Source organism: Leopardus geoffroyi, chromosome X (genome assembly GCF_018350155.1).
Source record: "Leopardus geoffroyi isolate Oge1 chromosome X, O.geoffroyi_Oge1_pat1.0, whole genome shotgun sequence".
Classification (NCBI taxonomy): domain Eukaryota; kingdom Metazoa; phylum Chordata; class Mammalia; order Carnivora; family Felidae; genus Leopardus; species Leopardus geoffroyi.
In genome coordinates this window covers 85,077,768-85,103,126 of record NC_059343.1, presented here as the reverse complement: position 1 = coordinate 85,103,126, position 25,359 = coordinate 85,077,768, and the positions used below count along the sequence as shown (strand labels likewise).

The 25,359-nt window shown below is 45.3% G+C and overlaps 2 protein-coding genes and 1 long non-coding RNA gene across 3 annotated transcripts; 1 reads left to right on the top strand and 2 right to left on the bottom strand.

The window, feature by feature from the left end:
- Nucleotides 1–392: 392 nt before the first annotated feature.
- LOC123594823 lies at nt 393–4,992 on the bottom strand. Its single transcript, XR_006710893.1, has 2 exons — nt 4,700–4,992; nt 393–3,873 (listed from the first exon to the last, which is right to left on the bottom strand). It is a non-coding gene; the product is annotated as an uncharacterized LOC123594823 (long non-coding RNA).
- Nucleotides 4,993–6,329: 1,337 nt separating this feature from the next.
- Nucleotides 6,330–10,525, bottom strand: ZCCHC18 (zinc finger CCHC-type containing 18). Its single transcript, XM_045471631.1, is given in 4 exon segments — nt 6,330–8,552; nt 8,554–9,151; nt 9,154–9,384; nt 9,387–10,525. Coding segments are annotated over 4 exon segments (1,206 nt in total). The 5' UTR covers nt 9,574–10,525; the 3' UTR covers nt 6,330–8,362.
- Nucleotides 10,526–11,365: 840 nt separating this feature from the next.
- Nucleotides 11,366–20,668, top strand: SLC25A53 (solute carrier family 25 member 53). Its single transcript, XM_045471632.1, has 2 exons — nt 11,366–11,496; nt 19,416–20,668. The coding sequence occupies exon 2, from the start codon at nt 19,448–19,450 to the stop codon at nt 20,366–20,368; it is 921 nt and encodes a 306-aa protein (XP_045327588.1). The 5' UTR covers nt 11,366–11,496; nt 19,416–19,447; the 3' UTR covers nt 20,369–20,668.
- The last annotated feature ends 4,691 nt before the right edge of the window (nt 20,669–25,359 follow it).

The following is a 25,359-nucleotide window of genomic DNA, read 5'->3' as shown; positions in this document are numbered from 1 at the left end:
CTCTTTTTTTTTCCTTCCCCTCCCCCATGGTCTTCTGTTAAGTCACTCAGGATCCACATAAGAGTGAAGACATATGGTATCTGTCTTTCTCTGTATGACTTATTTCACTTAGCATAGAATGCAAACTGGTGCAGCTGCTCTGGAAAACTGTGGAGGTTCCTCAAGAAATTAAAAATAGATCTACCCTATGGCCCAGCAATAGCACTGCTAGGAATTTACCCAAGGGATACAGGAGTGCTGATGCATAGGGGCACCTGTACCCCAATGTTTATAGCAGCATTTTCAACAATAGCCAAATTATGGGAAGAGCCTAAATGTCCATCAACTGATGAATGGAGAAAGAAATTGTGGTTTATATACACAATGGAATACTACATGGCAATGAGAAAGAATGAAATATGGCCTTTCGCAGGTGAGTTTTTTGAGTTATGGGGTCGTCTCCTTTCTGATGTCCCTTACAGTGTAGGATAGCTACCTTGTCTGGCAGCCATACGGCCTCAAGAAACTTTAGTATTTCTTCCTTGTTTTTTGATAGTTTTCCCTGCAGCAGTAAGGAGGCCTCTTTCTTTATAGATGGCTCTGTGTACATGCACAGTAGTGAAGGCATACCGAGAATCAGTATAGATGTTAACTCGTTTACCTTTGCTAAGGATGAAGGCTCAGGTTAAGGCATACAGTTCAGCTCGTTCTGCCAACCATCCTTCTGGCAATGCCTTGGCTTACAGAACTTCGGTGGTTGTGGTTACCACATATCCTGCTCTTCGGCTGCCCTCTTTTAAATAGATGCTCCCATCGCTGAACAGGATGGTCTCTGGACTTGTTATAGCCTGGTCTTGGAGGTCCAGGCAGCTGGCATGGACTTCATCCACTACCTTGGAACAGTCATGGTCAGGTTCTCCCTCTTCTGTGGGAAGGAAGGTGGCCGGGTTTAGTGTTCTTACTGTTTCGATAGTGACCCTTGGGTTTTCATGGAGAAGGCCTTGGTATTGTGTCAGCCAAGAATTGGAGAGGAAACGATATCCTTGGGTGCTCATGAGGGACATGACTGCGTGTGGGACCTTAACATTAAGTGTTTGTCCCAGTGTGAGTTTGTCTGCCTCCTTGAAGAGCAGGACTGTGGCTGCTAGTGCTCTGAGGCACGGGTGGCCATCCTGCAACCACAGGATCAAGTTTTTTTTTTGACAGGTAGGCTACTGGCCGTTGTCAAGGCCCCATGCTCTGAGTGAGCACTCCAAGGGCTATTTTGTCCTTTAATGTACGAAGAGGTTAAAGGGCCTTTCTATGTCAGGCAAACCCAGGGCTGGGGCTCATCCCAGAGCCAGCTTTATTTCTGTGAAAGCAGCCCTTGCGTCCTCAGTTCATGCGAGGGGCTCCCAGTCTGGCCCTCCCAAGAGGTCATAGAAGGGCCTCACTATGGCTGAGAATCCGGGAATCCAAATGCGACAGAACCCTGCGACCCCTAAAAATTCATGCAAGCCTCATTTTTTGGGGGGAGCTGTGGCAGTGTGGTGATAACATTTTTCCTTTCTGGTCCTAGTTCTCTTTTTCCTTTTGTGAGGAGGAAGCCTAAGTATCGGACCTGCTGCTGACAAATCTGTGCCTTTTTCCAAGAGGCCTGGTACCCCAAGTAGGATAGGAGCTGCAGGAGGGCCTTGGTACCTTTCATACAGTTTTCTTGGGTGTCGCTGGCAAGGAGGAGGTCGTCTACATATTGGAGGAGGACACACCCTGTGATTTCCCTCAGAAAGTCGATGAAGTCGGCAGCTAGTACTTCCCCAAAAAGAGTGGGCAAGTTCTTGAAGCCTTGGGGAAGTTGTGTCCAGGTCAGCTGCAGCTGGCACCCTGTAATGGACTCAGTCCATTCAAAGGCAAACAATGGCTGTTGACTTTGAGGAGCCAGGCGGAGGCAGAAGAAAGCATCCTTTAAGTCGAGGCATGTAAACCATCTGGCTGACCCCGGAATTTGGCTGAGGAGTGTATACGGGTTCAGAACCACTGGGTGTAAAGCCAGTTAATGGCCCTCAAATCCTGTACTGGTTGGTATCCTCCTCCTGGCTTCTTGACTGGCATGAGTGGGGTATTCCAAGCCGATTGGCACACAGTTAGAATACCTGCTTCTCTGAGCTTGGTCAGGTGCTCTTGTATACCCATTCTAGCCTCGAGTGGAAGGGAGTACTGCCTTTGTCTCCAAGGTTGGGCTCCAGGGATCAGGTCAACAATGATGGGGTCCAGTTCCAAGCTAGTCCAGGTGGGTTATCTTCAGCCCATACAGAGGGGAATGTAAGCCTGAACTCTGAAGGGCTACAGGGTAGGGCCTGGGCGCAGAATAGTCTCCATTCTTCTTCCCTTGGCAGGGTAATCGCCACGACCAGGGTATCCTTCTGCCTTGAGTTTAACTGAAGGCTAATGTGTCCAGTGGGTTCAAAAGTTATCTGGTCCCCAAGTTTGGAGAGCAGATCCTTGGCCCAGGAGAGGAATTGGGCAGTCAGGTAAGTAGAGGAACTCATGCCGGACCTTGTGACCCCCAGGTTCACATTGTCGAGCTTGACGGAAGGGCTGCATCACTGTGTCCCAGTAGCCCCAAGAATGGTTTCCATGGCTGAAGGGTGCCACCAGGGAAGTAACAACCCAGTGTTCAGCTCCAGTGTCAACAATGAAATTTATTGTCTGGCCCCCTACTTTCATTTCATGGGGGCCAAGAGAGAAAGAGCCCTGTCCCCTCAGTCTGATTCTATCCCAGCCAGACCAATGAGGTTCTTGCCTCGAGGTTCTTCCTGATATCAGCAGGGTTTTGAGGGGCCCTTCCAATTTGGACATTCATTTTTCCAGGGTCCCTTCTATTTGCAGTATGCACATTGGTCCTTGCTAAGGGGGCTCTGGTCTTCCCCCCTTTTGGTGGTTGGGGTCTTCCCATTTTCACAGCGTCTGTTTCTTTTAGTGCTGCTGCGAGAAAGGTGGCCTTCTTTTTTAGTCTTCTCTCTGCTTCTCTTTTGGCTGTGACTTCTCTGTTCATGAAACTTTACTGGCAACCTCTATCAGCTGATTGATATTCATCCTGGCAAAGCCCTCCAACTTCTGGAATTTTCTTCTGATGATATTTTAGTCATGTTCATGGGCTTTTTGGCTCCAGCTTGGATTCCCCCAAGGAGGGCTTCCTGGTATCATCAGATGTGGGCTTGTCCTTCTGTGGTGAAATCCCATGTCAGGCGTTCTTCAGGCACAGCAGCTTGAGCCCAGACAGCAGGATCATTGATCCCCGGAGGTGTGTGATCTTCTAGATACTGTCATGTTTCTCTCATTCTTCTTCTTTCTTCTGTATTAAACAGAGTATGGAGTAACTGTTGACTATCTTCCCAAGTCAGTCTGTGGGTCTGGAAGAGGGACTCCATCAAGTTGACCATTGCTTGTGGGTTTTCAGAGTATGATGGAGTATTGTGTTTCCAGTTGAGGAGGTTGGTTGTAGAGAAAGGTTGATAATACATCATGGAATGGCTGGCTGGACTGTTCCATCCTCATTCTGTCTTTCAGGCTCTCGTCTCCCTTACAGGCATTTGGAGAGCGTTAGGTCTGGGTCTGGGGTGCGGTCTGGCTGCTGGCCCTTGTCTCCCGGGGAGGGTTCTCTGGGTGCAGGAGGTGAGGAGAGATGGGCAGCAGTGGCAGCAGAGGAGAGACAGATGGGGGAGGAGTTTCAAGCTCAGGGGCATGGGGGAGGGAACCTGGTGAGTCATAAGGTGGCAGAAAGACGGGATCTTCCTCCAGGTGTCATGCAAACACTAGGGGAGTGGTGAGTTTCTTCTTTGGCTCCCTGGGTGAATCTCCGGATAAAGCTGCTAAAACCTTTGCCTGACTCTGCTTGCTATGGATGAGTCGCACCTAAGACAGAGGATTTCAGGCAATTTCAAGTCAGGAGTCGATGTATGGAAATTTATCAGGGTGACCTGGGTTCCCACTGATTATCAGCCAAACCCGCTGCACTACTTGAGCATCTAATGTCTGTTCTGGGGGCCATCCTACATTCAATATGGGCCATTCTAGTTCACAAAAGGTCCTTAACTTCCTGGGTGTCATTTTCACCCTGTAATCGCCTGAAAATCCCTTTTTAAAATTTTTGAGCGTGACCTCTAAAATTGTAGGCTTACTCTGTTTTGATCCTATTATTAATTCCTTTCTCGTGTTTGGTGTCAGGGAAACAGACAAAGGGAGGGTATCCCCTCGGATGCCCTCAGGACCAACAGATACTCCATTGGTCGTGTTCCCAAGGGAAACTTTAGGTGAGGCTTGGCCGTAGCAGACTCAGCTTTGTGACTTGTGATCGGAGTCTAATCTGATGCCACCCTGGACCGTATGCCTTTCACTGAGACTCAGGAGAGCCCACTCAGACTCCGTAGAATTTTGGGACCTTAAGGGTGCCCGTCCGTGGAGCCACAAACTCGAACTCAAGTGGCAAGCCTGGCCAAGCCACACATTCTCTCTCTCTCTCTCTCTCTCTCTCTCTCTCTCTCTCTCTCTCTCACACACACACACACACACACACACACCAGAGTCTATTACATTCCCTCCTGTAAGATTTTCTACCTGTGAGACCACTAAGGTCTCCGGGAAGTGATCAGGTCCCCCCCTTCCACCCTTTTGGTTGGGCCTGACTACTTTGGTAGTCTCACTTGTGAGGTTCTCACTTCAGGTCCAGGTCCTCACCTACCAGGTCTCTTTGAGTCCAGCAGGAACGACAGAACACGGCCAGCCCCAGGTGACTGAACAGGGGACTGCCAAAATTCAGTCAGGACACACCTTCTCCTTTATGATTCCTTGCTCCTTGCTCCGTCACAGCCTAGCCATTCTTCCAAACCAGTGGCAACAATGGGCCAGCGCGGTTAGGTTTCTCAGTCAGGGAACCAAATATGTTATGGAACCAGGCTGGAACGGTGGCAGAAAAACCAAGCAGCACTCAGAGATCTTGGTGGATCGGAGATTTAGTTAACACCGGAGGGCTCAGAGGAGATGGTTTCTCCAAAGATCTTAGCGCCAAATGCAAGTGGGAAGGGTAATTTATAGTTGTCAGCTTCCATATCTGTGGTGGGTTTTCGTGCGCGCGGCAAACAGGGCAAGAAGAACCCAGAAGAAGGGTCTCTAAGCTAGAGACCAGAGCTTGTTTTAGTCCTGTCGGCCATCTTTGGCGCAGTACTTTTTTCATTTCTCCAACAACTGCTGTTATGAAAGGATCAGGAAGAGAAAGAAAATTTAACAAAAGAGACTGAGAGGTAGGCACCGAAAAGATCTGGGGGAAACTGTGAGATAGGGGTGTCATAGAAAACAAGGGAAAATAGTATCTAGAAGAAGAGGGATAATGCACAAGAAGGTCATGCAAAGGCTAGTTTCTCCTGACAAAAGATTCATTTCATCTCTTAGCAATTCATGAGAGTGAAGGGAGAAGGGGAAAAATAATCTCAAATAAAGGGTACCAGGCACAAAATTCTCTAAAAGCCTTATTTTGGTTAACCCCCTTAGTTTGATCTGAATTCTCAGGTCCCTCAGGGAAGATACATATGTCCTGAATACTGGAAAAGCAAATGCTACACAAAGTAAAATAAAGGATCAGGTTTGTGTCATTTTGGTGAAATAAAAACTCAGACAATTTTAGGTTTACAGGACAAAGAAGATGATGAGGGAAGGAAGTAATGGGGATTAATCAGAACAGTTTTACAAAGCAGTTGTCTGTACTGAACTCCCAAACTAAGGCCAGTGAAAAGGAGGGCAGTGGTAGGTGTTGTATTTATTTTTCTTTTTACCCTACCTGGTCCCAGAAAGAAATTATGACAGCATAAACTGTTTATTTGGGTAAATTATTCAACAAGCATTTATAGAGTAAAAATGAGAAAAGGTGAGCAGAAAAAGAAAGGATACATTAATCTAGGATAGATAAATGGGCAGATCCCTTCCAAGGGTAGATTTAGAGAAGAGTAGGGAGGAATAAAAGACTATAAACCAAGAGTCAGGGAATGTTGGTGGGCCCCTATGGCTTTGGGGGCCTGAGTGGAACTCAGGGGATAGGGGTCTCTTTTGATGCTAGAGAGATGGAGGTGGCTACCAGGGGCCCAGAATTGTCCCAGAGGGATGCAAGAAGTGGGCTTCATGAGCCTTTGCTCCTGGCCAGTTCTCAGCTAGAGGGTCCAAGGCAGAAGGGCCCTCCCAGTCTCCTTCTGGCCATGGGGTTAAGGAGGTGAAGCTGAAGGCAAACACAGGGTGCTAAGGGGAGGGGAGGGGTGCTGGCAGAGCACAGGAGGCTGAGCCTCCACACCCGTCCATAGAGAGAGAGTGTGTGGCTAGGGGAGAGGAGAGGTGGGTTAAAAGGTCAGATTAAGGGGTCAGGGACAAAGCAGGAGCAAGAAGCCAGGGAGGAGCTGATGGGGATGATTCTGGAAGGAGAAGCACTTCATGGCAGGGTCTGGGTATGGCAGTCCGGGGAAGGCTGCAGTGGGCTTCTTGCAGTGCCTGGCTTCTACCCCTCCCCAGAGGCCTGAGCCTGCACCCCTTTGTCCCTGTTGAGGGGCCATTAACTGCTAGCATAATTAGAGCCCCAATACCCTTCTTCCCTCAGGACCACACAGCCCAGGGTTCTGTGTGAAACCTCCGGAGTCTGCCATTCCTACCAGTCTAGATGTGAATCCCCTGCCCAGTCAAGGTGCCCTCCCCTCCTCTCCCTGTCTTCTCCTCCCCCCAATCTCTACAGCTCTATGCTTCCTCTCCTCCACACACTACCTTCCACCGTGCCACACTCTGTCCTCTCAGCCATATTTCATTCCTCACAACCCCCCTCAGGTCTGTATTCATTCCACTCTATCCCCTGATTTAAATTAAAACATCCCCTATCAACCTTGTCTTGCTCACAAGGATAGGAACTGATATACCTACAAAGAACAGGGAGACCCTTATGGACAGAGGGTCATTTTTTATCACTCTCCAATGTGAGGCCATGAGATGGGGCAGGAACAGGTGTCCAGGAAGGTCCTTCCGTGATCTCTCTTTCCTATTGATGTCCTCAGTTCTAAAAGGGTATATGGAGGGGTGCCTGGGTGGCTTAGTAGGTTAAGCATCTGCCTCTCTTGGTACATGAAACCAAGCCCCATGTTAAGCTCTGAGCTGACAGCATAGGGCCTGCTTGGGGTTCTCTCTCTGCCCCTCCCCAGTCAAAATAAATAAACACTAAAAAATAAAAAGAGTATGTGGGCTTTCTAATTCCCATGTATTTTCATATTCCCTGGCACCCAGATTCCTTTACATCCTTCCTTGGGTATTCCCATTTGTTGGATCAGAACAAGGTTAGCTTAGAGTCCTTGGGCTGCTGTCCTCTACAATGTAGCCAGGGGGAGCTTGGGAGGTGCTGAGGTTCCTGGTACTAAATTCTGATGAGTAGCTGCTTTCTCAGTACTGAGGGAAGAAGCATAGGGTAGTGTCAGCCCAAAGGACAGTCTTATTGGTGCCACCAGGTATTGCCCAGAAGAAGCAGTAGCAGCAGTTTAAGGAATCTACCCAGGGGAGGGAGAGCACTCCTTCCCAAAGTGAACAGGAATGGAAACCCTGAGATACCCATTTCCCATTTTTCTCCCAACCCTTGTCCATGATCACTTTTCTCAGGATGCATTAGGGAAGAAAGCATTGGGATATTATTAACTAGTGGATGCAGATTTGACCCTGACCTAGGACCAGGTCAGTTGTGATAAGGGGCTTTTGGGGAGATATTCAGCCCATTTCAGCTTCCCTTTTCCTCATCTGTAAGTGACGCTGGTAAAAAACTCCATTTCACAATATGACCCCACCCCCATTAGAGCTTCTATATTTGGTTCTTATTTTTTTCTTCTATATTCCTAAAAGTTACATCACACACAGAGACATTGAACTTGATGCTTGTATATATTCATTGACATAGAACTCCACAACATATATTTGTTTGCTGAAAAATACACAGTATAGAACAGAACTTACATTTGATCACTTTTATCTATACATACCTGTACACAGTTATAGGGAAATATCTAGAAGGACATTTATCAAAGGGCTCACAATGTTTATATAAGGATGGAGAGTTTCAGGTAATTTGTATTTTTTGTATATTCTTTCATTTTGTGAAGGTTTAACAGAGTAACACTTCTTTCATAAGAAGAATAAAGTCACCAAGGAAATGGACACAGGCAGAGAACAGACCCTTAGCAGGGACAGAGGGCAGGCCATCCTCTCCACTTTGGTGGTATCCAAGACCTCTTCAGTCCAAAATAAAGCCAATTTATGGATTAATTAATGCAGATAGAAGTCTACCCACTCTCAGTTTCCCATCTGAATACAGTAAAGGGTTCACTTAGGGCTGGGTCTAGCACCTTACTAGAGGCCCAGAGAGGTCATTGTGTCTGCTAGGGACTTCTTTTGACCTCTCCTTTTCTGTATGTGTCAGCTCCTGCAGAATGATGATCAGATTCTCAAACACCTCAGCCTTGTTGCTCTCACTGTCACAGGTTTCCTTTGAGTGGCCCTCCTCACCGCAATATGAACAGAAGACTGTATTTTCGCTTCCTGGCTCTACGCATATCCCCAGGACCATGATTTTTATACCCAGAACCCCCACTGGTAGAAGGAGATTGAGCCACAGAACTGCTGGAAGAATCAATAACCACTATTTGATCCAGACATCTGGTCCTGCCTCTGAGAGGAGGGACATCCATGGATGTAAGTGGAGGGTCCTGTGACTCAACTAGGATCACATCCTCATTTGAGTCATCAAGAGTATCATCTACCTCTATCACATTGCAGTCATCATTGCTGATTGCTATTGGCTGAGGGCCCTGAAATGCCATGTGGCTTGCTGCCCTCTCCAAGATTAGCCCAGACCTTTTGAGTCTCTTCGGTTTCATAAAAGTGTCATTCCAATCCCCTTCCTCTCTTATCATCTTGATTAACTCCAAAAAATTAGGACGATGTTCTTGATCATTTGCATACATCCTAAGAAGATGTTTCAGCTTAAAATGCAGGTCCATATTCAGCTCAGCTCCTAAAAGGAGCTGGTGCAGGCAAGTCTGGTTTGCATCTTTCTGAGCTATGATCCCTGCGTGAATAGCATTCTGAAGCTGCACTTCTAAAAGAATCACATAAAGGGAGGCTTTCTCCCTTGTGCCTACAGAGTGTTAAAAAATTTACCATGGGCAGCGACACTGCTTTCAGACTCCCCAAACACCAATTTCATTGCCCGCAAGAAATCAGCCACTCTTAGATTGGGGTTGGCAGCCTGGAGCAAACGCATGACCTCCCTGGCAGGGCCCCTAAAGGTTTTCATCAAGCACTTGAGCTTTTCCTCCTCAGACATACTCCAATTGGGCAGGACCCCATTGACTTGGATCAGTTTTCAAAGGTTTCTTCCCCTTGGGCTGGCACCACTCCCCCTGAGAACAATTTCACATTTCTTTCTGCCATGTTGACACTTAAAGGACCAAGACTCCTCCCCAGAGACCTCAAAATTGAATGGGCCCAAGGTGGCCAGGGTGTGTTTTGCCTCTGGCTGTTACCCACACATGCAATGATGCTAGCCATGATGGTGGATGATCTTCTATCTGAATATAACAAGATGCTCAGGCTTTTCAGAAAAGCCTAATCTGTATGAGGAATCCCCAAAGCAATGTTCCCAGGCTCTGCTTTCCTTGTATCTCAATAGGGACCGTAAAGAAAAGGGGGAAGAAAAGGTCAGTAAGTAGTAGATTGCAGGGAAGTGGTCTGCAGTTTCTCTACTTCCATGAACACCCTGCAATACATTTTATATTTGCTAACTGACCTAAAAATATGCTGCAGGAGACTGGCTATTACAACTTTCTGGAGATACTGGATGTCTTTGTGCTAGCAGGGTACTTTTCAGAGCTACATCCATCACTCCTGTAAGTCTTACAGGAGGGAGGGCAACTGTTGCTTTGAATTCTAGGTGAAATTGTGTGTGGGGCTGTTACTGGGCTCTCAAAATAGAGTGCAAAGGTCTAAGTCTCATAGATTTGTGATAATAAGATATCCATTAAAATAATTGTGTGTCAATCATACTCAAATAAAAAAATGTAAAGATATCCCTTAAACTCACTTCTCGGATCTCAACCACAGCCCCTTCTCAAAGTCCCTCACCCCTTATTTCTTAGATTATAAAACATAAGCTAGGAAACAAGTGCACGCCTTTATTTCACTTCCAGCCTCTGCAACAGGTGCCCTCCTGAGAAAGCTCGCCGTCGGAGTAGGTCGACCTCTGTCCAGTGGGGGTTGCAGATCCCAGCCCTGACTTCGGTCCACTGGGGGTTGCAGATCCCAGCCCTGACTTCGGTGCACTGGGGTTTGCAGATCCCAGTCCTGAGGACGTCAAGACTGCGTGGTCGGGGAGGGCCAGACAGAGAAGGAGGAGTCAAGTGCAGCCTCATCCCTCATTCTTCATCCCACTCCCTCTCCCCCCTCCGCCCCCCCACCTCAGCTGTAGCCAGACGGAAAATTCTATCTCCCACCTTCAGACAGAAAATTCCCTCTTCTACCTTCTGAATACAAGCCAAAGCAAACCTTTCCATTACTTTTCCCTGGGAAATCGTTGGCCTGCCAGCTCTGCAATCAGCCGCAAAGAATTCAAGTTCTGATTTGGCTTTGATGGCCTGGCACGGAGAAAAGGAATAAGAGTTGGACATGCACACCCACATATATTCCTCCCCAGGAAGAGATGGGGATATGCAAAAGGAGTTCAAAGCAGACAGTTTGTGATTCTCTTCCCCTTGTCCCTCCCTTACCACCCTTTGAAAATGCCCCCCCCCCTTTCAATTCAGGCAAATCCTACCCATTTGGCAGTTTCCAGCAAAACCCCACCTCCTCCCTTAGCTAGCGGGGCCAAGGGCCAAGGGAGTGCTCCTTCCCTGCCTCGCAGTTCTTGATTCCCTAAGTGGTGAGCCGCCCGGTACTAGTGGAGCTTCCCCTTCCTCTCTCCTCTCGGGGCAATCGCGCCCCTCCCCCCCCCCCCCCCGCGTTTTATTATTTTTTTACCTGTGCTCTGCTGGTGGGCAGCGGATGCTTCGTCTTGGACAGCTGTGGATGTCTCCTCCCAGTCTCCGCGGCCTTGCATGGGGATGCTTCTTCGACCTCAGAGCGAACCGGTGCTGCCCAACGGAGCTGCTCCACAGGGCAGACCAGTAAGTGGTACCTAAGCCTAGGCAGCACGGTTCCCAAGGCAGCCGCGGCCGCCCCCGCCCACCCACTGGGTCCTCCCAGCAGCCGCCGCTAAGGTTAGCCTCTGCCCATTGACACAAAAGAGCTTGATGAGCGGGGCTGCGCGGCCAATCAGCGGAGCGCGGGGGCGGCCTCCTCTCTCAGTCTACGGCCCTGAGGCCATTGCTAGCAAAAGGGGGGAGCCGACCAGCAGGGGCTGCGGCACACGGGCGACAGAGCCAGCGAGGTGTCAAGTGCAGCTCGGACGCACGGACCGGGCCGATTTGCATTTTACCCGTGAGTTTGCTGCTTTCCCCCTTGCTTTCTTTCTCCCTCTCCCCTCCAACTCAACTCTCCTCCCTCTGCGCTTTGAGACCGGATGCCTTAAACACGAGGTGGGACAGAAATCAAGTGAACAATAAGAGTTCCTCACCTTTGTATAGGGGGGAAGGGGAGAAAGCATTTAGTGAGCGCTTTCTGCGTGCGAATGTGCTGGCACAGACATCTCATTTATTCTCAGCAGCCCTGTGAAGGAGGTAGTGGTGTGCCTGTTTAACAGAGAGAGAGAGAGAGAGAGAGAGAGAGAGAGAGAGATCTTCAGCACTCAACCAGTATGGTTAGGAAGTGCAGAGCTAAGCGCTCACACCCAAGTCAACATGTCTGATTTCAAAGGCTACCCCCTGTAAATACTCTCTACTCTTTGAGGGTTGGTGGAGAAAAGCCAAAGTGGAGATGTGAGGGCCCATTTGGAACTATATAGAATTAGTGAGCAAGGACTATTATCTTCATTGTACAGATAGGGAAACAGAGAGGTCCGGCGTCTTGCCCAGCATCACACAGCAAATAAATTTCAGCATCCGATTTTGCATCCAAGTCTGTTGTTCTAATGCCAACTATTTGCCTAGCTGACCTGCCTAGACAGTATGTTTACATCGGTGGTCTCAAACCACCAGGAGTCTTGGTGTGATAGTAGTGTTCAGTGAGAGGGGGAGGGGAGGGAGTGGGGTGGGGAGTGGGGTAGGGGAAGAGGTAGGCAGCTTTTATAGTACCCACTATAGAAAAGAGGAAACTGAGGCACTTTTCTTTCTCATTCTACACTATACTTTATACTACAATAAGCTGCTTGTTTATTTAAAAAAATAAAACATTATTTCTACAGCTTATGAGCTCAAAGGAAACAAGGCTCAGAGAAGTGAGATGACTTGCCCGAAATTACAAGGTGAAGCCAAAATTTGGACCAAATCTCTCTGACACCAGAAACTATGCTTTTAACCAAAGTATGGGTACAAGACTGGTTGCCTCAGAATCATTTTGGAGAGCTTGTTAGAAAGGCATATTCCTTAGCTCCACCTCTGGGAGATTCAGATTTGCTAGGACTAGGGGTGGGGAGTGTGATTTATATTTTTAACTAGTGCTGTGGTTAATTCTGAGGTGTAGAGAAGTTTATGAATCACTGCTGAAGACACCACATCATGCTGAGGGTAATAAGTAAATGGCCTGGTGCCAATGTATCTGGCCACAGCACATCTGTCATGAAATGTAACCCCACTGAGCAGAGGTTCCTACCCAGGGTTCCTTATGAAATTGTCTGCAAAGAATTTGGACTCTGTATATTTTTCTGAGTTCTTAGTTTTGTAGATTTTTCAAGATAAGTTTGTGGCCCAGAAATGGTTAAGAATCATTCCCCTATAATCTTTCTTCATAACATCTTTCAACTTGTACTTCAGGAAGAAGTGTGAGAAATGAAACAGTTTGACCTAACCGCTGATCCACAGCTCTCTACCGCTGATACAGCTCTTTCATTTCCTGGCTTGAGGACAGGTTGCTAGGTTGCCCTTCTGTGAGCTCTTGAGGGGACCTCTCCTTTGCTGTATTTGGCATCACTGGCCCCAGAGAAAGAATAACTCCATGGAAACGGCATGCAAGGCTATGCTGGTCATGCAGGGCCACCAGCTTGAATGGGCTGTGAGGCCAGTGGCTGGGAAACCTTCTCTATATTCTAGGACTTCTCATTCTTGGAGAGCAGGTCTTACTTTCCTTATGTAAATTGTGGCTAGGAGGCCCCTGTGGGGCTTGTTCTTGACTCCTGATGTTTAGAAGCAAATGAACAATCTAATGCCCTTCCACGACTATTGTTGGGTTCATCTTCAACATGCCAAGGTATTTCACCTGCTCCTTTCTGCCCTCTTATTTACAAACCCAATACCTAGGGTTCTTTGAAGTAAACAGTTCAAATTTGGAAATGAGGACTTTTATCTGAGGGACCTTTCTCTTGTGGATGGAACAGTGTGGAAGGGGTTGTGGAGGCTGGAGGGTATGGGAGGTAGAGAGAAGGCTGACCTCACCCAGTCAGCAGTGATGCTGGCAGTAGCTCTTAGGCTTCTTGAGACTTTTGCTTCTGCTCCCCAATACCATGAAATCGACCCTGTGTCACAGCAGATTCTGTGTTTAAATTGTCTTCACTGCCAACTTAGGTGATCTGCAGGTGGACCTGGTGGGGATGGGATCATATAGGAGAAATAGATTCTAGAACTCTGACCAAAAAAGTGAGAAGAAATGGATTATGTAAAGGTGTCTAGATTGGGCCCTTAAAACTAAGCTAAGGTCTCTTCCAGCAAGGCTGGGAGGAGGATTTGCTAAACTGGCTCCAGTTGGATATAGAGTATCCCTTACCTCTGGCCTCATGTGTGGGAGTGTGTTCCAATTCATGGCTCTGATGAGACCACATTTTCCAATTTCAACAAAGAAACCTTAAAAGTCTGAAGGTTAGGGAGATAAAGCTTTTCAGCTGAAACAGTAGTAGCTTCCCTGGCTGCCTGCCTCCTCTGTGCCAGGAACTTTCCATCTGTTATCTTTACATTTAAGCTTCTCAGCAGCCATATTAGACAGTCATTGTTATCCCATTTTGCAGATAGGGAACCTGAGTTTCAGGGAAATTAAGTAACTTATATAAGGCCACACAACTAGTGAGTGGAGTTACTGGGACTTCAGCCCCCTCAGGGCTGTCACACTTTAAAGCCCATGAACAACTTTGCTGTCTCCCAAACAAGCAATTTAAAATGCACTCTGCAAGAGCACCTGGGTGGCTCAGCTCACTCAGTTAAGCATCTGACTCTAGTTTGGATCAGGTCATGATGTCATTGTTTGTGGGCTCCATCTGGCTCTGTGCTGGCTGTGTGGAGCTTGCTTGGGATTCTCTCTCCCTCTCTCTCTGCCTGTTCCATGCTCCTGCTCCCTGTCTCTCCCTGTCCTTCCCTCCCTCCCTCCCTCTCTCTCCCTCTCAAAATAAATGAAATAGACATTAATAAAATAAAATAAAATCTACTCTGCAGATGACCCAGTGCATTAGACTGATTTCAGCTTTTAGAAGAAGTGTAGTTGTAATCTAATCTTTATTTCTGGGATCTTTTTTTTATAATGAAACTAGTAATATAACTTAGGGAGCAATTTATATACTGAGTACTGTGTTAAGAGTGTTATATACTTCCTCTCATGCAAGCTTCATGATGATAATTTTAAAGATAAGGATACTGAAGCTCAAAAAAGTGAAGATACTTGGCCAAGGTCATAAAGCTAGGAAGTGACATGGTGAAATTCACACCCAGATCTGTTTGACTCCAGAGCCTGTGTCTTTATGCTATAACACTTTTCAGTGGGGAAAACAAATATGACCCTTTTTCTAAATCCACTCCTGTAAGCCACAGCTCTATCTCCTTCCCACGGCCTGCATCCAGAACTGTGCACCATTCATATTTTTAGGTCTCTGTGCCTTAGGCCTCTTCCTCAGCATAGAATGCCTGCCATCACTCCTTCACCTAATGAAATCCTGGTCATTGGTTAAGGATCAAGTCAAATGCCCCTCATGAGAGAAATTTCTTCACTGCTCCCTGTCCCAGATAGAATAAATTGCTCTTGTCTTTCTGCTCTTACCTTGATTAGTGTACCCTTAATTTTGCCTTCCAGTATAGTTTAGTTCATTGTTGACCTATCTCCCCGACTATATTCCCGAGCCCTTGAAGGCAGGTACCAAGTCCTATTCACCTCTAGCTTCACAGTAATTTATCCACAGTGATTTAGTACACAATCAGTACATGTTTGTGAGCTGAACAAAGACTGACTGAGGGAGACCCTGCATGAACAAATAAATGAGGGGCTGGATTCTGGGGTGATCACAGTCCAGGGTGATTCCCCTGGACTCGACTGGCCAGGGGAGTCTGGAATCCCCTGGGCTCACTTTATTAGGCTTTAAACATAAGAGACACATCATGAGGTATAGGGAATAACTACTCAGGACTGACTCCAGACACATTCTATGGTCTGTACTTTGAAATTCATGTCAAGGGGCCAGAACAGTTTATAGAACATCTTTGCATTCACAGAAGAAAGGTCTTCTCTGCCTCATATGTGAACACAGGATTTGTTCCACCATACCTCCTTATCTGGTTCTGGCTGACCTGATCTTGCAGGAGTATATGCTCTATGGAGACAGATGGCAAAGTCAGGAAGCATCTCTCTATTTTTTTTAATACATTTTATTGAGGTCACCATGATATGGATGCTTAACCACTTTCTCCCATTTTGTTTTATTAATCTTTGCAACAATCTTTTGAGGTAGGTCTATTGTTGCTATTTAATGGCTAAAGAAACAGATTGAGTATAGTGTCTTGTCTAAGGTCGTATAACTAAGTGGTAGAGACAGAATTCGGTTTCTTTTTTTAATGTTTATTTTTAAGAGAGAAAGAGAGGTGGGGTAGGGAGAGAGAGGAGGCAGAGAGAGAGAGAGAGGGAGATAGAGGATCTGGAGCAGGCTCTGTGCTGACATCAGAGAGCCTGATGGTGAGGCTGGAACTCATACATCACAAGATCATGACCTGAGCTGAAGTCCGACGCTTAACTGACTGAGCCACTCCAGGCACCTCCAGAATTCAATTTCTGATCTGTCTTTTCCCAAAGCCTGGCATCATAATGGGAGAATACATGGGAAAAAATGTGGATTCTCCTTCTCCCCTATAAAATAGGAAGAATTAAATTTATAAAATGATGAATTAGATATTTAAGCTAAGGTGTTTCTAAATTGTTGTTCACCTTTAATTCCTGAAAATGACTGACAAAATTGGCAGAAGGAATTGGGGATGGAAAAGCACAATTCTGCTATCAAATATTGGCCCTAATTCCTCCATGTCAGCCCCCAGTGATGTGCACAATATGAGAATGCCTAGAGAGCATTTCACCCCATCAGCTGATTGTATTTTATTTTGTTTTATTTTACTTTATTTTATTTTATTTTATTTTATTTTATTTTATTTTATTTTATTTTATTTTCAAGAGAGTGAGGGTGAAAGTGAGCAAGGGGCAGAGAGGGAGAGAGAAAGAATCAATCCCATGAGGAGCAGAGAGAGAGAGAGGGAGAGAGAAGAGGGGCTCATGCTCACCGGAAGCAGGGTTCGTGTTCACCCAATGAGAGGCTTAAACTCATGAGCTGTGAAATCATGACCTGAGCCAAAGTCAGATGCTGAACTGACTGAGCCACCCAGGCACCCCATTCCATCAGTTCTGTTATAAGTGAGATGGATCAGACTCCAAGACGTCAATGGATTTCTAAAGGTCATACAGGAAGATAATAATAGACTGGCACTTAGAATGCTAGTCTGCCAAATCCTAGCCCAGTTTTTCCCCTATGTCAGCCTGCCTTATGCAGTCATCCAACACATGTTTATGGGTAACTCAGGAAAATGTGGGTAAGAAGTGGAACATCACTGCACTTTGAAATAGAATAGGGTGCAAACATTTCCCTCATTAACTGTCCTTATTTAGATGCAGGTAAGACTTGGGGTAGAAGTTCCTTAGTAGTATATTTGGGGGGTGTTAGGGGTACCTGTGGCTTTGGAGGTATGAATGGAGCTCCCGGTGGCCTGGAGTTGGGGGAGGCGTCCTTTTGGCTCTAGAGAGATGGAGGTGGCTACCAGGGGCCCAGAATTGTCCCAGAGGGATGCAAGAAGTGGGCCTCATGAGCCTTTGCTCCTGGCCAGTTCTCAGCTAGAGGGTCCAAGGCAGAAGGGCCCTCCCAGTCTCCTTCTGGCCATGGGGTTAAGGAGGTGAAGCTGAAGGCAAACACAGGGTGCTAAGGGGAGGGGAGGGGTGCTGGCAGAGCACAGGAGGCTGAGCCTCCACACCCGTCCATAGAGAGAGAGTGTGTGGCTGGGGGAGAGGAGAGGTGGGTTAAAAGGTCAGATTAAGGGGTCAGGGACAAAGCAGGAGCAAGAAGCCAGGGAGGAGCTGATGGGGATGATTCTGGAAGGAGAAGCACTTCATGGCAGGGTCTGGGTATGGCAGTCCGGGGAAGGCTGCAGTGGGCTTCTTGCAGTGCCTGGCTTCTACCCCTCCCCAGAGGCCTGAGCCTGCACCCCTTTGTCCCTGTTGAGGGGCCATTAACTGCTAGCATAATTAGAGCCCCAATACCCTTCTTCCCTCAGGACCACACAGCCCAGGGTTCTGTGTGAAACCTCCGGAGTCTGCCATTCTTACCAGTCTAGATGTGAATCCCCTGCCCAGTCAAGGTGCCCTCCCCTCCTCTCCCTGTCTTCTCCTCCCTCCAATCTCTACAGCTCTATGCTTCCTCTCCTCCACACACTACCTTCCACCATGCCACACTCTGTCCTCTCAGCCATATTTCATTCCTCACAACCCCCCTCAGGGTCTCAGATCTACGCTAAGCATTCATTTCTTCTTGGTCCTGAGTTTCCTTCATGTGTCCTGGATCCCCAGTTGCCTCTCATCTACCCCATCAGCTCCCAGCCATTTCTGCAGTGGGATCAGTAGCTTGGTGCCCTTGTACTGTCTTTCCTCTAGTACATTGATTCTGAACTAGTGGTGATTTTGCTTCCCAGGGGACATATGGCAATGTCTGGAGATAATTATATTATTGCTGGGTTGATCCCACCTTGTGCTGCTGGCATTCAGTGAATGGAGGCCAGGATGCTGCTAAACGTTCTATAATCCACAGGACAGACACCTACAACAAAGAATTGTCTGGTCAAAAATGTCACATGTGTCAAGGCTGAAAATCCCTGCTCTATTATATAGCTACAGGTCTGCAAGGATAGGCTTGGAAATTGCCAGGTATAGAGATTTTTGGTGCTGACCTTCCAGGAACAGCTACTCTCTCTGTTCCTCAGTTGGGTGGGGGCAGGGCATTGCTAATGAAACAGTTACAACAGTGTTAGGAATCTTCAGGCAGAGAGACGAGGGAGATTCCCCACTCCCCAGATTTACTACCAGCTTTTAGAGAAAGTATTGGAATACAACTTCTGAATGCCTTTCTGCTTCTTTGAGATAGTACCACTTTTTGGAAAGAGAATAGCAACTTATTGTAGCAGTTTACCAAATGCAAAATTTCATGTGGTGAAAGTTGAATGCAATATGTTTTGGAGCCCTGTTTTCCCAATTTTATTTTCTTCAATCACAAACCTTCTTTGAATATTAGAATATTTGATTTATTGGTAAACCACTGCACAGGTGACTCTGTTCAGAAAAAAAAAAAAAAAAAACTTGGCTTTTTTTTAATGCTTATTTTGAGAGAGAAAGAGAGAGCACAAGAGGAGAAGGGGCAGAGAGAGAGAGAGGGAGAGAGAGAATCCTAAGCAGTCTCCACTGTGCTGTTAGTGTGGAGCCTGGTGGGGCTGCATCTCACGAACTGTGAGATCATGACCTGAGCTGAAATCAAGAGTCAGACACTTGGGGCACCTGGGTGGCTCATTCGGTTGAATGTCTGACCTTGGCTCAGGTCATGATCTCCTGGTTCTGTGGGTTCGAGCCCCATAGCAGCAGGCCTGGGCTCGGTGCTTACAGGATGGAGCCTGCTTTGGATCCTCAGTTCCCCACCCCACCCCCGACCCTTCCCTGCTTTCTCTCTCTCTCTCAAAAATAAATAAACATTAAAAAAAGAGTTCCAATTTCTCTACATTCTCACCAACACTTAAAAAAAAAGAAGAGGAGTTGGAAGCTTAACTGGTTGAGCCACCTAGGTGCTCCAACACTTCCTTTGTTTTAATTTGAGGCTGATGAACGATTTCTTAAGAAATATTTCTCAGAAACTCACCCAAAGTGTTGCTTGTTTCCTTAGAGCTAAGTTTCTTGGGACTCTGTTTGTAAGTAATGAAAATGCCACCAACAGATTTAAGTGGTCAGTAACCTCTTTTTTTTCCCACTCTTGCCAGTTTTCTTCCATCTGCACCCAGTTGTCTTCAGCATGGCAGAACAGAACCACTCTCCTAGAAAGGAACTTCAGCACAGGACACGAGCAGAGTCTCCGGGAAAGAAAAGCTGGCATTCCCAGGCCTATGCTCTTGGGGCCATTTCCAACTTTATGTCTACTTTTCTGACCTTCCCTATATATAAGGTTGTGTTCCGTCAACAGATACATGCTATGGTGGTGTCAGAGGCTGTGCGACAGCTTTGGCATGAAGGCCCTCAATACTTCTACCGGGGAATATACCCACCTCTTCTCTCCAAGACATTGCAAGGGACTCTACTGTTTGGGACTTATGATAGCCTGCTGTGTTCTCTCTCCCCTATTGGGCCACACTCACTGGGGCACCGCTGGACTGCAGGGCTCATGTCTGGTGTGGTGGAGGCTGTGGCACTTAGCCCCTTTGAAAGGGTGCAAAATGTGCTCCAGGATGGTCGCAAGCAAGCTCGCTTCCCCAGCACCTTCAGCATTCTCAAGGAATTCAACTCTTATGGGCTTTGGGGGCGGCTGTCACTGGGCTACTATCGTGGTTTCTGGCCTGTCCTTCTCAGGAACAGCCTGGGGAGTGCTCTGTATTTTTCCTTCAAAGACCCCATCCAGGATGGCTTGGCAGAGCAAGGCCTGCCCCATTGGGTTCCTGCCTTAGTGTCTGGGAGTGTCAATGGAACAATCACCTGCCTAGTTCTGTATCCTTTGATTGTGCTAGTGGCCAATATGCAGTCCCATATTGGCTGGCAAAGAATGCCAAGCCTATGGGCCTCTGCCCAGGACGTGTGGGACACTCGGGGCCGAAAGGTGTTCCTCATCTACCGTGGCGGCTCCCTGGTCATCCTAAGGTCCAGCGTGACATGGGGCCTCACTACTGCTATCCATGACTTCCTGCAGAGGAGATATCATTCCAGGAAAGAGCTGAAAGACTGACTAACTGTAGAAAGTGTGGCCATGGCAACTTTGTTATCCTAAGCCTTCCCAGTTGGTCTAAATAGCATACATCTTTGGCTTGGTTACCTAATGCAACAACTGTTTAGCATCTTTGAACTGCGAGTGCATGGGAGAAGTTGTCAACCACCAGCCTGTTGGGCAAAGACAAAGCCCAACAGGGTTCCTTGGCCAGAAAAAAGAAAGTCACCCCAGTCCATCCACAGCTTCAACAGCCTCAGACCCAGGAGGCCCTTAAAAAAGCTTGTGACCCAGGTGAAATGTCATTCCTTTAAAGAATTCCTTGACAATAAGAGTAAAACTTTAAAAGATGACCTTAGTTAGGCACTGTGAGTTCTGGGACCCTTCCAGTTGTCCTTTGGACTAAACTTAGTGGAAGACCAGATACTCCAATTTCAAAGAACTATGCTTGACTTAGGATGCAGATTCCATAGAACATCTCAGATGACTGCATTTTCATGATATTGTTCACTACCCCTGCCACCATCACTCTCACTTCTCAGGGCTGTAGGTTCTTGTTTCAGTCAGGCTGGCATTTGTGGCTGGAAATCCTAAATTAGGCTTGCCTCAACTGATCAGATGTCATAAGAACTGATGGGGCTGGATATAGGGGTGGGAAGAAGTATTGTCACTTATGTCGCTAGATGGAAGGAATAGACTTTGAGGGAAGAGATTTAGGTCATGAGAAAAAATTTACTATAGATTGCTTGGTATTATCTGCCAGTATATTTTTGATAGCAGGGCAATAACACTGCCTAGAAACCACTTGAGTTTCCCTAATAAATCTGGAAGTGAAATGACCATATCTCTTCACAAATAATTGCATATTTTATTGTGTGGATATATACAGTTACAGTGACATAAATATCAGAAATATTAGCCTGTAGTTCAAAGCTATTCAAAATATGGTCTGCATATAACTTGCAGCATTTTATCACACCACTACCACTTACATAGATCCCATACAACCAGCCAAACTGAACTATTGTTCTCTCCCCCAAAATGCCATGAACTTTCCCATGGCAGTGCTTTGGCCCACATTATTTCTCCACCTGCAGTATCTGTTCCCCACATGCTAGTCTGCTAAAACCCTTCCAGGTCCTCAAAGCCTAGCTCACATGCCACCTTCTATGTGGAGACTCTTCTGATTTCCCATAACTGAATGTTACATTAGTCTCTAGTGATGCCCCTTTCCAATAACACTTCATACATGGCACTGATTCCATTATGTCACTGATCTCATGGTGCCCTGTGTTCTTCTTGATGTTCTTCAGTACCTCCTACTAGACTGTAAAACTCCTTGAAAGCAGGAATTCTTGTATGCATTTTAAAATCTCCCATTGTGCCTAGGTGCTCAATAATGTTGGCTGATTACCGAATTGATTGTCAAGCTGTGATATGATCTTTATCCTCAGGGTGCTGTCCCTTGTACATGAAAATGATGTTATTGACTCACTGTCAGCAAGACACATACCTTTGAGGTGTGATTTTGTTTTCTTTTATTAGTGGATTTAGTTTTGTGCTAATGATAATGCTGCTGCTGATAATAATAATAAATGACTATTAACTAGAACATTTGATGAGTTTGTGTTATTGATGGCATGTTTGCTATTAGCAACACCACAGGAACTAAAATTTCGCAAACAGAAACACATTGCATAACTATCCCATTCATTTCAACTCCAGAATTTTGAAGATTTCCAAGATGACATATGTTGCAGTTTTCCCTTTGGAGATAATATCATGATAGTGACCTCCACTTGCACCTCCTTACCTAACTGAATCTGTCATTTAAAATGACCTACTTATAGATCCTAGCAGTGAGAATTCCTCACTTAACATCATAGAAATTAAAGATACAACAGTAGGCAGTATGAGATCAGAGAGCATTTGCCAGCAAGGTCAACAGAAAATGGGTGGTCCAAAAGAGCTGTAGATGAGTTCCCACATCTGATCCTTGTGCAGATTTGGATGGGGTAGGACAGTGCTCTGCTGGTGGATTTAAGGGCAGGGAACATGGGGTCTGTACAAGGAAAGAAAAAATAGAACAGCAGCTGGTGATATTTCAGCATAGTTATATCTATGTATTCCTTCTAACTCTCAGAAGGAACAAAATATTTCTTAAAAATTTGTAACTTAGCCTATAGCTTTTTTTTTTTTTTTGAGATAGGGCACAAGTGAGCGAGGGGCAGAGAGAGAGAGAGAAAGGAAGAGAGAGAAATGGGGCTTACCTGATGTGGGGCTCCAGCTCATAGACCATGAGATCATGACCTGAGCCAAAGTCAGATGGACTGAGCCACACAGGCACCCCTATAGCTTTTTTTTTTTAATTTTTAAGTTTACTTATTTATTGTGACAGAGACAAGTCAGCACAAGTAGGGGAGGGACAGAGAGAGAGAGAGAGAGAGAGAGAGAGAGAGAGAATCCCAAGCAGGCTCCACACTGTCAGCATGGAGCCTGACATGGGGCTCGAACCCATGAAACTGTGAGATCATGACCCGAGCCGAAACCAAGAGCTGGACGCTCAACCAACTGATCCCCCAGGCGCCCCTATAGCTTTGGTTTTTAAGCTGAAAAGGAGATAAACTACTGTACTCCCCCACGTTTTAATCCAAGAGATGCATTTATTACCAAGTACAATGTAGATTTCCACTTATGCCACTGTGTCAGTTCATGTCCCTTTATTCATTTTAACTTATTTAGAAGTTTCAAACTTCTTGAAACTGTAATTTCAAGCTTATAGAAAAGTTGCTAGTGTAAGTCAAGTTTAAAGAACACCCACATACCCTTTATTCAAATTCCCCTGTTAACATTTTAGCCCATTTGCTTTACTGAACATTCATTCTCTACCTACACACACACACACACACACACACACACACACACACACAGTATTTTTGCCTGAACTACCCAGAGTTGCAATTTTAATATTTCTTGATTCAATATTTGTAGATTCAAATTTTCAAAGACTGTGTTTTAACTCTATGACAGTGGCACAGTTACTATATAGACGATCCCCAAATTAACAGTGATTCAGCTTAGGATTTTTTGACTTTATGATGGTGTGAAAGCAATAGGTATTCAGTAGAAACTGCACTTTGAATTTGAGTGTTGATCTTTTCCAGGCTAGTGATGTGTGGTAGATACTAGTGTGAGCTGGGCAGCAGCAAAGAGTTGAGGCTCCCAGTCAGCCACAAGATCATGAGGATAAGCAATTAATACACTGACAACCATTCTGTACCCACACAGCCATTATATTTCTAACTTTCAGTTCAGTATTCAACAAATTACATGAGGTATTCGACATTTTATTACAAAATAGGCTTTGTGTTAGATGATTTTTTCTAGCTGTAAGCTAATGTGAGTGTTCACGTTTAAGGTAGGCTAGGCTAGGCTATGATGTTCCAGGGTGTATTAAATACATTTTTGACATAAGATATTTTCAGCTTATGATGGGTTGATCAGGATGTAACTCCATGCTGAGGAATAGCTATAGAATATTAGAAAATGAAAGTTCATGGCATATTTTAAAGTTACCTTGGTGGCAATTGTTTAAATGTACTATATTTGCCTTTATAGAAACTTTGGATTTACATTGTGTTAATAATTGAAGCTATGCAATTCTAATATTAACATGAATTTACAACTAAAGCATGTTATAATTTAAATAATTGATTTTTACAAATTGCTTCATTTAAGAACCTAAGCAAAGTTACATATCTTTTTCCATTTTAAGTCTTCTGAGCAAAGTTTAAGAGTGTAATAGTTTTCTAGTAATTTAAATTTTTTTCATTATTTTTGAGACAGAGACAGAGAAAGCATGTAGTGGGGAAGGGGCAGAGAGAGACGGGGATAGAGGCTGAAGCGGGCTCTGTGCTGACACCAGAGAGCCAATGCAAGGCTTGAACTAAGGAACTGTGAGATCATGACCTGGGCAGAAGAAGCCAGACACTTAACTGACTGAGCCACCCAGCCGTGCCCCAGGAATTTTAAATATCCATATTTAGTTTTGTGATGTAAATGTGGTTATATTCTCTGACATTTAAAAAATTACTTTTGGATTTGAGATAAACCAGGAGGTAATAAATACCTATGTATGTTTAAAACTCATAAAATGTAGAATTCAGTGCTAAAGATGCTTAGTATAAAAAGTTGAAAGGAAAAGAATAAAAATCTCCATATCAGCCCTGTATATCTTTGTCTAAATATAAACTATATCAGGTTTTCTAAAGCTCAAGGTGAAATAAGAACTAATATATTACTATTATTGTTATATGGTTTATTAAGACTTCAGTTTGCTCTTAAAATTTATTTTTAAACATTATATAGTATTATAATTTAACTATATTTTTGTAACAACTGCATATAGTATAGTATATTAAAGATAATAAAATAATGTTCCATATGAGAGAAAAAGCAGCATAATAAATCAGGAAAAAAGTGAGAAGTGTTCATAAATAAATAAATACTATATTTCCATATATTCTCCCATTTCTGTTTCTTTCATACCACCTTTTTTTTCCTCAAATCTTCAACACTTCCTCACCCCTCCTGAATCGTAGTTGTTGACCTTGCTTTCCATTTTTTTAACAAAAGAGAAGCATTCAGAAGAGAACTTCCAGTTAAAAGAACATTTATAATCACCCATGTAATGACCACCCAAGACAAGAAATACAACATCTTGATAACTTCCACCCCCTCATTTTTCCTGCCTCCAGTCCCCCACCACTGATGGCCTTCTTCTCTCCATCCTAGAGGTAACCCGTGACTATTGTGATATCATTTCTTTGCTTTTCTTTATAAGTTTATCTTCTATATAAGATTCTCTAAACACAGTTTTGTTTCACAGATATTTCAGCTTTATATAATTTATGTATTTGGAATTGTGACTACCTTGTTTCACTCCACATTATTTGTGAGATTCATCCACGTTGTTGCAGGTAACTGTAATGTTATTTCTTTTTTTTAAAATT